This window comes from Siniperca chuatsi, linkage group LG10 (genome assembly GCF_020085105.1).
Source record: "Siniperca chuatsi isolate FFG_IHB_CAS linkage group LG10, ASM2008510v1, whole genome shotgun sequence".
Taxonomy (NCBI): Eukaryota; Metazoa; Chordata; class Actinopteri; order Centrarchiformes; family Sinipercidae; genus Siniperca; species Siniperca chuatsi.
The window spans coordinates 10,945,859-10,960,077 of record NC_058051.1 but is presented as its reverse complement, the minus strand read 5'-3'; the positions used below and the strand labels follow the sequence as shown (position 1 = coordinate 10,960,077).

At 38.8% G+C, this 14,219-nt stretch overlaps 1 protein-coding gene across 2 annotated transcripts in view; it reads right to left on the bottom strand.

Annotated features, from left to right (window-relative positions):
- Positions 1 to 14,219, bottom strand: part of mgll (monoglyceride lipase) — a 48,804-nt gene that overhangs the window by 9,157 nt on the left and 25,428 nt on the right. For both annotated transcript variants that reach the window (XM_044209899.1, XM_044209898.1), the window contains 3 exons: positions 11,278 to 11,414; positions 3,016 to 3,126; positions 2,173 to 2,262 (listed from right to left, as the gene is read on the bottom strand). In XM_044209899.1, coding sequence (XP_044065834.1) covers positions 2,173 to 2,262; positions 3,016 to 3,126; positions 11,278 to 11,414 — 338 coding nt within the window. The remainder of the gene's footprint in view (positions 1 to 2,172; positions 2,263 to 3,015; positions 3,127 to 11,277; positions 11,415 to 14,219) is intronic.

Here is a 14,219-nt window from a genome sequence, read left to right as displayed (position 1 = left end):
AGTTCTTCACACTACATCGCTCTTCTGCACCCTGCACTGGCTACTGGTGGCTGCTCGAATCCGATTCAAGACACTGGTACTGCGAATGGCCCAGGCCCATCCTACATCCAGGACATGATCAAACCATACACCCCAACCCATCCAATATGCTCAGCTACTGCTGGCTTGCTCATGACGAGGGGGGACCAGCTACCACTCAACAAAATCATGGTTGTTTGCCGTCCTGGCTCCACAATGGTGGAACGAGCTCACTATCCACATTAGGACAACAGAAACTTCTGTCGCAGACTGAAAACTCATGTGTTCAGACTGCACCTTGGCCTATACATTTTTTTTAAAAAGTAAAATAAATAAAACTCTTTTCTATCTCTTATTGTTTCTAAATGTAGCACTTGAAGCAGTTCAGCATATTTGATGAAGTTGATGTATGTGCATGATAAATGATAGTTTTACTTCAAATTCTGCATTTTTCTTTCATTTCTTTCTTTATGTAACCATAGCAACTACATTTTGGCACAACATATTTTGTTGGAAGTTTAGAAAGTGGTAGTGTAAGGCCTGGATTTTTGTATTAAGCATCTTTATCAAGCACAATGCATTTTGTAGTTTAATCCAAATATCTAAGAAAGTCAAGAGAAGAGTGCCTCCATGTGAGAAAAGAGGGCCATGAAAATGAAAAGAGAGTTGGCAAGTTGGAGTAAGGATGTTGGTTACATTATATTCTCATATATACACATTAATGCTTCTTTTATACTTCTGCATGAAGGGGTTACACTGTACCTACTGCGGCTACGTGCATAGACTCCGTAGGCTATGCTGTTGCTCCTCAAAAATGCAACTACATGTTGGGACTACAGGGGCTATGGTAATACCATATGGGGACTGCAAGAACTGTGATTGGTCAGCATGGGCTGCTTGTGTTTTCTTTTAGAAATGTCTGATGCTGGTAGAGATAGTAGAGGGTGAAGATAACTAGGTGGTGGTTACATGATTTGATTTCTAATGCTGTTGCATCAACGCATAAGCAGTATTTTACTGTTGTAGTTGGTCGAGGTGGAGCTAGTTTTAACTAAAAAACAACAACAGGGTCCTGCTACACAAATTTGAATATATTTTTTGGATTTTTCTCTGATCTTTGCTTTTTTTGGTGAAATATTGTATAATTTTACCTCTTGGGTCTCTGGGCCTCGAACAGTTATGTTAATGAACCATCTGAGAGGTTTAGAGGGGAAATTAATCCCGCTCACTATCACAGTGAAAGAAACAACATAAATATGGCGACTGCACAGAATATTCTCATATTCAGTAATGAAACAAGGTGGATCAACTACTTGCGTCAAGTATAAATCTAATTTTACTACTGAACAAATCCTGTCGGGAACCTTTGTCAGTTGCCATCTTTCTCTGCTGTAAACTATCTAATGAAAAAATAAAATTTTAAAGTGCTATTTTCTTTCAATGATTCAGGTTTGAGGTTTGAATCTATTGTGTCTATTATTGTACCTTGGACATGTGATGACACTACTTCCCCCAACAGACTGTAAGAAGCAGAAGCTGCAGAATGTGAGATCCTATTGTTACTACAGACTACAGTTTCTGAAAGGCCAGCTTTAGTGTGTCAAGACAAATATGGGTATGAAGTATGTACACACCCCAACCCCAACAGTACAAAAACCATAGAACACGTCCAAAGGCACAAATACGTGCCAATAGGGGTGTGCAGACCTGCCTGCATGCATGATTTGTTGTCTCTTCTTTAGTTCATCTTGAAGTTAAACAAGAAATGGTGGGTGCATGAACACACACAACCAAATACAAACTAAACTACACAATTTTGTTTGTTGAGACCTTGTGAACCCTTTGTCCTGTAGGTGACACAGTACATGCACCTGTTTTTATAATTAAAAATAACACAATACAACCCACCCACAAACTTGGCGAGATAAGGCAAACCACTTGCGGTTTGGAAAGGATTCAAAGTATGTATTGTGGGATGGACTTTCATCCTGGGACTGTCCAAAAAAGTCGGTGCATGACTTCACACATGTACACATAAAACACACATTCCAATTTCCCTTCTATTTTCTGCGACACCCATACCTGATATTTCAATCACAAATAGCAATACAACTCTCCCACGCAAACACACACCCACAAACATTTGTCTCTTACCTGGTTCTTGTCCCGTGAGACCCATTTGGATTCGATGGAGCCCAGAGTGAGGCTGGGCAGCATGTGGTTCAGGACCTTCGCCAGAAAAACCTGCAATCAGCGAAAAACAAAACACACTGAGCATTTCAGTTTATTTTCACACACCTCCCTGAAGAATGTTTCTATCTCTCGCTCTCTTTTCTTTCCATCTGCCTAGTGTTACAAAGACACACAGTCATGAAATTTTGAGTGTGTACTGTATAATTTACCTGTTTGCACTCAGTGTGTTTCTACTGTATGTTTATGTAAGTGCATGATTTAAAAACCACATTTCCAAAAAAAAAAAATCTCCTCTCCTCCCATACAGATTTTAATAGAGGTTTTTGTTTGGCCTTGATAGCAATGCTGTGGACTTTAAAAGCATTGTATGGTTTGGCAGGGGCATATTTTGAGTTCTGTTATTGGGCTGGTTTTGATTGGCCATTGGGTTGGTTTTGTCAGACAGACCTGACAACCCTGAACATGACGCAGAATGTTATGCTACAATTCTGTGGTTTATCAGTGGTGTATGAACTACACTGCAGACTGGAGTCTCTGTTAACAGTGACAAACAGACAAGACAGATCCGAGTTTCGCGTCTCTGTGAAACGTATCTATCCTAACTGCGCTGCATTATTATGAACTATGATGAATCTTCATGGTAATCTCAATGGTAAAATATCTGTGTAAAAGGTAATTTTAGCAAGTGATTTCAAGTAATACACAGTATTATCTGTGTAAAAGTAATTTTAGCAAGTCATTTCTGCTCAAGAATAAAAGTGAAGAGCAGTGGAGAGAATGAGCGGACAAGCAATTATGTGGTACCTTGAACGGTGTGGCTGAGTCTGGGTTCATCTGGACCATCGGAGCAATCAGAACCACTCCAGCAAAATCACTGGGCCTCTCACAGGCCATCAGGATGGAGATAGCACCACCCTTAGTAAGAAAAAGCACAGAATATATATTTTGTAAATTAACTGGAAATTGAATTGATGAGGGTTTTTTTTTTTAAAGGCGTGATGTTTTTTTTTAATGGTGCATGTTAAGATGACCGTTTAGCAGATGTTTTCTCAATGCAGGAGGTTTGAGTCAGAGGTGCGGTACAGACGAACCAGGTGTTTATTTCACCAAAAATGAACACATACATAGATAAAAGACGTGGTTCCAGCTAAGAGACAGCTACTGAGTCAACAAAACATATACATCATTAATACACAAAAATACAAAATCTCAATAAAACATATTCCATCCAAGACGTTTGTGAAATAGTTTCTTGTACCAGTTAATTTATACAAATTGATACAAATCTATGTGATTCACGCAATCTATACAATCCATGCCATATGCTACAAACAAAGAGTTCTCATAATGAAGAGGACTTTCATTACAGTGCATATAAGAGTTTAGGTTTAAAGATGTTGAACTCACAGTACGATATGAAGAACTTTAGGCATTACACAACTTGGTTATGTTGGTTGCATGAGGTTTGCGCAAACATTTCAAGCAAAACACTTTCTATGGTAGGGTGGACAACAGTGAATCTTATTATCTCCGCCAGGCATAAGCTGCTAGCCTTACTTTATCACATGGTAGGAATTTATCTGACACTTGGACAGATCAGCTTGAAATGAGGGCAATGGTAGACTTCAGAGTTAAAAGCAGTCAGCCAATGGTGAGGAATAAAGTACTCCTTGACCCAGGCTGATGATGGAGAAAGAAATAACAAAACGATAAAAAGAGCTTTGGACAAGAGGTAGAGATAAAAGCAAATTAAAGCAATTTGAAGAGTTAAAAATGGAAGAAAGAACATGTTTCAGTGAGGGGAAGATGATATGAGTTACTTCTTTGACCTGTAACAGAAGACAGGGAGGGTCTTTTCTCCTCTAACAGGAGTGTGAAGGTCTTAGCAAAGTAGGTGAGAGGTTCTGCGAGTAGCAGTGGGAAGACTGGTCAAGACAAACATAAAACAATCTTTTGTTTAGACTGGTGTGAATTTCCACCCTGCTCTTTTGTTGCTGTTGTTCTACACAGACTGGGAGAGAAATGTGAATGTGAAACCACAGCCCTTAGGCCACAACGTGCACTGTGTAGTTGCAGCGAACAGTGGCGCAAGACCACACCTTGGCACCCATGCTGACATTTGGGATTGTGATTTAAATCTGGGGTGTAGGGCCATGGTAATTACCAGCTTTGTGGCTTGCCAAGACTCAAATCAATTTGCCATGGTTCACTTTGTCGTGGTTCTCTTCTCATATGCAACAAGTACAAGTGTATGTGCGGGTGCACACAGACAGACACACATACATGAGAACAGTGATGCTGCTTGGGTGAATCTGTCCCTCTCTCTCTTTCTCTCTCTCTCTCTCTCTGGAGACAAATTGGCTTCAACTTTGTTTATGTGAGCGTTCTTTGTCACTTGTGTAAATATTCATCAGGCTAGGGCCAATGACAGGCTCACTTAATGAAAAGAGGCACTAAAAGACAAAACATTTCCCACCAGAAAATCTCACTTTCTAAAGCACACACACACACACACACACACACACACACACACACACACACACACACACACACACACATACTGTTGCCTACATGCATATACCCACACAGCGTTAGAAAAAGATGCTGGCTAGCCTCATGGCATCTCATTGTCATGTCTCTCCTTTACACACACATTCAAACACATATTCAAAGACAAGCTTAAACTAAAACATCCATGTGTAAACACCATGACACGCACTCAGAAATGTTACTCGATCAAATGGTGAAATTTCTCTTGGATGAGTAAAGCTGCCCAAACTGGCTGATCGGTTCAACACATTTGCTTTCCAGTTAAATATAACAAGATAACTGACTGTAATTTGGTGAAAAGGCCCATTTTGGGTCATGCCCTTCCACACCCACCCACACACACACACGCTTTGTCTAGCGGGCTCGAATGATAAAAAGAGATAAGTGTGAATAAAGAAGAGAGGAGAGAGAGAGGGAGAATTGGGACAGAGAAGCTCTTTAAGAAGCTGATTAAAGGCCTCCTTACACTTTCTCACTCTGAACTTTGGTTGAGAGTATGAATACTGGTACTGTATGTTGTCTGTCTGCTGACAGTGGGTGGACTTAAACTATCAAATAGTGCATGAGGAGCTAACATTCTGACATTATACGAACTAGGCTGCTGGTTAATTATTGTACATATTAGCGTTATATAGACTAAACAGCTAATAAATAAAGGAAGTAAACAGTTGATACACTGACACTGTGCAGGCAGTACTGTTCAACAGGCTGGTAATAAAACAACTTCTGCCAATATAAATGGCAATGGAAATGGTACTGATACATTCAACTCTCTCTGACTAAATAATTCAACAAGGTCTGTTACAAAAAGTAAACAATGATAAACAGAATAAAGTGGGAGAGTAAAGAGGTTACACACAAAAATAGCATGATATAAAACCAAAAAGGGAAATATGGCTTAGCCTGAGAAGAAACTGAATGAGTAACAGATACAGAGAGAGGTGGAGGGTTGAAAAGTTGAACAAATACACTGAAGGCCCGAAACAGTGACAAACCATTACATAAAACTCTGGCACTAAGGAAGTAGGACAAATGAGCCTCGGCCAGAAATACTGACGGAGAAAGATAGAACTGAGGAAAAGTGAGAAGGAGCCAAAGCTGAAGGCATTTGTCAGCATTCCCATGAGCCAATACAACACTGAAAAAAGCCTCAAATTGTTGAATTACTGCTTAACCAAATAAAATGTAGAGAAAACTGTGATTCTTTTTTGGGAAATGATAAACAAATTCTTGCATCAGCTTGCAGTGCTTTCAGAATTATATACTGTAATTATTTACTTATTTTAGGTAGAAAATTATTGCAGAGACATTTTTTTAGACTAAGACTAAGAATTTACAGTTATGCTTGCAGCTCTGAGAGGCTGTACTTAGACACAGCGGTACTTTGAGCTAAATGCTAATGTCAGTATGCTAACATGCTGACAATAACAATGCTAACATGCTGATGTTTAGCAGGTATGGCTGTGTCTGAAATCACTTCCTATTAACTATATAGTGCTCTATATTTACTGTCTGCCAGTTTTCAGTGTTACTTAAATTTATCCACTATATAGTGCCCTCAAAAATTCCACAATGGAACCAATAAAGTATTGTCAATGGATGGTACACTAGTTTCTGATAACAATATCACAATGCAATGTGCTGCATTTTACAGATGCATAAATTACAGTTGGACGACACACCTGTCAGCGATGACGGACTGATTCATAAGTGTCAGCAATTTCAATTTACTGTTCACTGTAGACTAAACTATTGAGTGTCTATTATGTAGGAAGGAGTGAATAAGTGAAGTGACTGATTTCAGACATAGCTATAATGTTATGCCATCTTAGTTTAGTGTGTTAGCAAGCTAACATTTGCTAATTAGCGCTAAATGAGAAGTACAGGTGATGCTGATGAGAATGTTAGTTTTAGAATAGTTAGCTAGAATAGTTTTGCAGGTATTTCATCATAAATTTGGTCAGCATTGCACACATTAAACCTGATGATGGTGCTAGAAGAAAAATCAAAGGATCACCACAGTCATTGGGATACATCCTCTGGGAACAATGAATGAATGTCTGTACAAAATTTTGGGCCAATCCATACAGTGGATGTTGAGATATTTCGCTGGATATGTGAAAACTTCGACCTGCTGGTGGTTCTAGATGAAAAGTCAGCTGATCACCACAGTCATTAGCATTCATTGTCTGGGTACCATGAATGTCTGTACAAAATGTAATGCTAATCCATCAAATAATTGTTGACATATTTCACTCTGGACCAAAGTGGTGGGCTGACCAACAGACCGACATTAGCCACGCCACTAGCCTGGCTAAAATTAACAAAATGCTAAAGAAACCCATTTAAATCTACACTTATCTTCCCCACAGTAGATATTAAATCTCATCCTTGTTTCAATTTTCATTAGGACTCTAACTAATGACTGCTGGTAAATTTAAGCTCAGTGTGAAAGAATCAAACCTTTTTGCCTTAAAAAAACGATTACTGGCAGTGATGCAGGTGATGTGTGAGGAATGGGATATATTTCTTTACTAAATCTACATTGAGGCTGGGCTCTGCTAACATCTCCACAGTCTCCTCAGGATATTATCATTGGAGCAGGGTCTCTGCACATACTGAATCCACAGGTGGTTTCCATTGTTTTGTAGTTTTTGCGTCATCCTGGCCCTGTTAAACAGAGATTCATACAAACAGAGAAGAGGAACAGGCTAATAGAAACAGGATGAGGAGTCACAACACTGGGAAGTTGGGAATGAGGCCTATAAAAACAGTGAGCCAAACTTTGATTTGGGTTGGGTTTCCCAAACTTTAAGTCTGGGTTTTATTTGTTTCAAAGGAAAGGAGATTAGAGGAAAGGAGATGAAAAGAAAGAAAGGCTATGAAAAAGAAAGGACAGGGAGGACAAAAATGAGCTGGGACGAAAGGAGGAAAAAGAAAGAAAATTAAAAAATTAAATTAAAGCAAAACAAATGAAAGGAAGAAGACAGTAAGGTACTGTGGAGGAAAGAGATGACAGGAAATGAAAGCAGATTATGGTAGGACAGGTGGACTTGCTTACATGACAGCAGAAAACAAACAGCTGATGAAATGACACAGATGGTGGGATGGACAGAAAGAACAGAGAGAGAAAAGAGGGTAGAGGGGATGAGAAAAGGATGGGGGGAGAAGGAAGAAAGAAAGGAGGTGCTACTGTGACTTCAGTCATCTCTGCCTCAATATTTACAGACTCGGATGTCTACACAGGCCCTTAGCCTCCATCTGGGATCCCAGAGTTTAATTTACACAAAACTATTTGCATCTGTGCTCCTACAGCTTCGGATTGTTTTGAATGCAGCCTCCGTCTTTATATAAATACAATACTGCTGCATAGTAAAGCATGAGCCCTAAAAGGTTTGCAAAAACAGACAGACTTAAATGGAGTGTTGTTTAAATCATCTAAAAGCCAAACTGATATCATTGAATATGACCTCATTTACAAGGAGAAGCCGTTGTCTTGAATGGAGGACAGTGATGTAAAACACTCCACAGCTGAAAATAATATTTGGATAGTAAAAAACAATGTTGAACATAGCTTCAGATTGTCTGAATCCACAAAAAAAGAAGTTTCTATCATGAAAAGAGATACTGTGATAGCAAACATATGCTGTGATATGTGTCTTTTAACAAAGCATCAAACAATGTGGTAAATCTATTAAGCACCTATGGTTTTCTCACTTTCTAAGAAGCCATCAATTCTGCAGATACAAAGTCATTCATGAAATCTAATGATTTTCTCACTTTATAAGCCATCAGGTCTGTGTTAGCAGCGTTTGTAAGTCATTAATTAGGGGCTGTACCAGTGCAATATACAATCAAATTGTAAATGTTGAGTCAGCAAAAGTTGTTCTTATTAATGACTTATTACTGAGCTAAATCATTAATACATTATTTATTAACATTAGTAAAGTTACAACATATCAAACTTGCATAAATTATGGTTACTAACTAACAAGGGGTGCCTCAAAGTTAAATGTTCAATGTCTTGAACATATAAAGGATTCAGTCTGTGAAAGTGTTCTTAAGTACTTTTGCTGCCAACTTTCCCTTAACAAGCACGAATAGAGACATATATTTTCAAACAATGTAGATCTCATTTTTCCACAAAGCTCGTCATATGTGCTGAAAAACCCCTTTTTCTGCTGAATCCAACATGCCCACTGAATCACTGCTGTGCTGTGAGATAATAAGGCTTCCAGCTGTGAGCTAAAATACTAAAAATGGTGTATTTGTGTTTGGCCTGAAATGTTTCTGACTTACACAGGTGGTGCTGACTGCACTCTGTTCAAAGAATCTCTTGTTTCATGTTTTGTGACAGTGACGTTAGCTTCTTCCTTATATAACACCAGATAATGTATTGCATGCATACATGCAAACATTTGTGTTCTGTATGAATAAAGAATCTGAGCAACTTGTTCATCCAACAGAAACAAGTTCAAATGGAAGTACACATTGACTCGACCAACAAAACACTGACAGTAATCGTTTATTATATAACTCATCACAACTGTTTGTGTTCTGTTAGCTGTACTAAGAGTTAGTGGGTCACAGAGAACAACAGTGAGAGAATGTGATGTTGAATGCAGCTCTGTGAAAAACGGAATAAACTGATCAGTTAAAAATAGGTCCCTGGCTGGCCTTGATGCTTTTTGTGTCCAGGTGTTATGTAATTTTTCTCAATGAGAATTCTGGTTCAACAGTGTGTACGTAGATTTCATAAAGCCAAAGAATTTTTGATTTTGATGCTGTCTGCATTGAATTGAACACCATTTTAACTCCCTAAAAAAGCTGTTTTTAATTGAACTCAGCTGATAAAAGCTCTGAAGCAATTAAAGGGAAGCTCAAGCAAATGGGAAATTTTTATGTATGTTTTGAAATTTTTTAATATGTTTTTGAATTTTATTTTATATTTATGATTATTGACCTGCAGTACTTGCTTTATATTTCTACTATGTTTATTGTTTTGCACCAAAATACCAAAGCAAATTCCTTGTATAAACTCCAACTTGGCAATAAAGCTGATTCTGGCATTTGCAGCTGTTTACCATGTTCTATGTTAACTGTACAAAACAGTATGCAGCACACTAAATATAACTAAATATTACAGTATGGAGGCAGAGCCTGGCTTTCTCCAAAGTTCAAAATCCATTTAAAAACTGAATGTGTAAACAACAATCTGAGGTTTTAGTGGGAGTTCCATGCTGGAAGTATTTCTTAAAGAACAGCACTTGTGTGCTGAGTGCCTCTGGATATAGCGCTGGTTGCCTGGCGACCTCACTGCAACGACAATACTCAAGAAGGTCACTGAAGGCCTGTCTGCTGTTGTTCAACAAGCGATAGTTACAATAATTTTGATAATCGATTAATTGTTAATGGGGCAAAAATGCCAAAAATTTGCTTCGCAAATATGAGGATTTGGTCCTTTTCTCTGTTTGTATCTTTGTAAATTGAATATCTTTGGGTTTGGGACTGTTGGATAGACAAAACAAATAATTTAAAGATGATACCTTGGGCTGTGGGAACATTTCTGAAGCAAAAGTTTGACATTTTCGGAACTACTACTTTTTGGCAGAGTTAGATGCGAAGACTGATACCACTCTCAAGTCTGTATATTAAAAATGCCACTACAATCAGCACACTGTTAGCTTAGCTTAGCACAAAGCTAGCCTAGTGCTGCAAATTTTAACACTTGTGAAAGCCTTACGTTTTCAAAGAAATTGTGGATAAAGGACAGGGATTAATAACATCCAGTCACTGATACAGAAGGTTAGCAGAACATTGCATTACATAAAACATTACATAGATTCCTGGACTGGCTGGGGAAAGTGAGCACTCTTTCCTCTCCGTCAACAAATACAGCCACAATGACCTCGAGCAGGTCACTGAACCTGTAACTGCTCTGTTGGAGGTTTTCAGTGACTAGCAGCTGCAAGCTATGCAGAATCTGTAACTAGCAAAAAGACAAACCAAATAAAATGTCATTAAAAGCAGGGTGTCACAGCATTTTACTGCATTATACAGTTCCTTCTAGAAAGTGCCCGTAATATTAAAATGCCCTGATTCTATTGTTATTCTTGTTATTTAATCCAGATTTCATTCAAGTGGGACATAAAACCACTTTGTACTGAAAGAAGAGCGTGTGCCATTTCTTTCATTTGAATGTCACAATGTCGCACAAAACCTCTGAAAACCTCATCACTGATCTCGGTATTTTTAACGTATGTGCTTGAACAGGGCTTGCCCTTCAATTTAATGCAGCTGTCTCTCTCTGTGTGTGTCAAGGACACTGTACCAGGAGCTATGAAACAATATTACGTTATTTCGCACCAAAAAAAACAGGCAAACAAACCTGGTCTAGAGCAAGAAATTCACTATACTTATACTGTGAAATACAATAATGTGATTCAAATAAAACAAAACCTAACCTTAAAGTCCCAGTTCATTTTGTAATTAACAGCAAAATACTGCATGTCCTACCATGGAGTGACCCACGATGAAGACAGGCAGGTCGGGGTGGCGGGACTTCATCAGGTCGATGTGCTGCAGGGAGTCTCTGATGTAAACCTGGAAGTCTTTGATGTTCATCCTGTCTCCTTCACTCTGACCATGGCCAACTGTGGAGGGTAAGAGTGAAGAAGAAAAGATCGGTGTGAGGAAACTGGTACTGCTACAAGATATTTGCATAATTTGTAATTTGTAATCTTTTAAAACCTTAGGAGAGGTGGATGAAAAACATGAAGGAGCTCAAAGAGGGGCAGGATGGAAGGAGAGACAGCAGTCAGGATAAGGAGGGACAAAGTAGCAGAGAACAGTGGGATGTCCAGGATTCAAAGTCAATGTTGAGTGACAAAGGTAAGCTAAACTTAACTTATTTCAAGGTTAAAGCTAGCATTTTAGCTAGCAGTTAATGGTATGTTTCATTATGTAAGCACCAGGGCTACATACTTATTAATTTAGTTTGGAGTGAGATTCAATATCGGTGAAGTCGGTGCATTTTATGAGTAGGCCTTCTGTGACATTACCCACCACAGGGGTTGGGGTCATCTCTCCTCAACCCCCAAGAATTTTGTTTAAAAAGTGCAGCAGCCAGATGAAAAGCCAATAAGTATGGTTAATCAGAAGATGGTTTTGGTGAGTTTTATTTTGTTTCTGTTGAGTTTGAATGAAGTGTGTTTTACAATGAGTTAACAAGGCAATTAAGCTGGTCTTAGTTCAGTGAAAGAGAGAAACTTGAATTCAGAAGGTGTATGGTTGTATTTTTCTGTTTAATAAAGAAAATAGGTGTACAAATATTTCCTTTCTTGACATTTTGTGAGTTTATTTTGTTTATTTATTAGACTAAAAAGGCTAAGAGAGCTTGTGTAACGTAGTGAACTCGCCTGTCACACGCATCTACCAACTGAAGTTATGGGGGGAGGCCTGAGCTGTACTATTGGACTATTGCCTCTTGAGGTACTAAGTGGTATTATGAGACAGGATGGGCCAGGGCTAGTTGGTTAGCATGCTAACTTCAGTAGATATCTCTACAACACAATACATACTGTAGACGTATTTGACATAACGTCAAAACTGTTATTTCTTCACATTCTGTTGATAATTTTTGTTAATTTTTGAATGTTTTAAACTCTTAAATCTCTTAAATTCTTACAGATTGCACTGTTAAATACGTCTAAATCTAAATTTAGATATTAACCAGCGGTATTTTCTGATAAATAAGAGCTAGGATAAATACCAATGCATGATGCACTATTGCAGCACAATGCATTCGTTAGACGATGGCCTGTCTAGCCTGTCTACTGGACTTTAACTAGCCTAAATGATTTGTTGCAACAAAGCTGTCAGAACTGTTGCGCCTCACGATGTGTGGAGAACAAAGAACAGAGGCCTGTATGTGTAACAAAAAGCCTGGACTAAACCCCCTCAGATCCGTTAATTCCCACCTGTGTGCAAATTTTAGTTGAATCTTTAGTTCATTCAATTGAATGAAATTCCTGTGCTCCGTTCATGTCATCATCCCTATGAAGGCAGCGGGCAATGGTCGCAGGAGACGCACTCAACGTTGAACGTTAATTTTCTCTAGGTGAAGTCTTAACTTTCTCGAGAAACGAGAAACAGACTGTTTTGTGTTAGCTGAACACATTTTGGATCCTGAAAGAGATTGTTATATTCTACATAACAATCCTTTATTTTTTTATGGTTCTTTTTATCAATCAGACCTACAGATCCACTATTCTTAACTAGATCTGAAAATAAATAAATAAAATCTAAAACTTGGGAGTCATGACCATGAGTTCATTCTGTTATTTGTCTGTCCACTTCAGCATAAAACTGTAGTGATGTTGTAATGTAGTATCAGATCAGTCTGATCAGCTGCAGCGTCCAATCCAATAAAGGGGTGTGTTGGTCCGGTAAAAGACTTCAGCAAAGGTTTGCGTCTCCTCAGAGATCCCTATTCACTCCTCAGAGCAGAAATAAAAGCATCAGAACAGCCTTCATGATGGCAGACTGGAGTGATTTCCGGGTCAAGTGAGGATCAAAGCGCGAGGAACGATCAAATAAGGGAACTGGCAGTACCCGTGGATGAAGAAATGGATGAGAAAAAGTGGGATGGAGGAAAGAAAAAGAGGGAAGGAAGAGAACAGGATAACAAGTAGAAGAAGAGGAAGAAGAAGAAACAGAGTGAGGAAGAGAAAAGATGAATAAAAAGTGAAGTCAAGAGAAAACGGAGGGAAGGCAGGAGTGGAGGAGGAGTGAGAGGATGAGACAAAACCAGAAGAGAAGAAGACAGGAGAAGAAATGTGACTGATAAAAGGAGAGTAGGAAAACTATATGAATATGTATGAGTGTATGCATTCATATATTGTGGGTTTGTTCTCCTCATCCTTTCTGCAGCAGTGGCTGGTTGGCATGGCAACCATTGAACCAATAACACCACTGAGCTCCTAAACATTCACAACATGTGCAGCTCACACCGTCTCGCTCTCTTAAGTGTCTTCAGTATGTGTGTGTGTGTGTATTTATAAATACTGTATATGCGTGCTGTATATGTGTGTGTGAGGATGTCTTCACACTGTGTTTTTCTACTCGTCAATACTGAAGCGATGATCACAGCGTGGAAATCAATGTCCAATAACATCAGCAGTGAGTGATGGAGCACTGCAAACTTCAGATCAATGCACACTATATCCCCTCCCACGTCAGATCAATGACCTCACACTCCACTGAATCCACATCTTTTGTTATTACACTCAATCAAACACACACACACACACACACACACAAACACACAGTCAGATATTCAAACATGAGCACACTTAGCCATTCAGACAACTGAAACACAAAGACATACTGCGGAAGACAGATCCACTGCTGTATGATTGGAGGAGCTGCAACAGGCAAAAAGCAGTCCTGATATGATG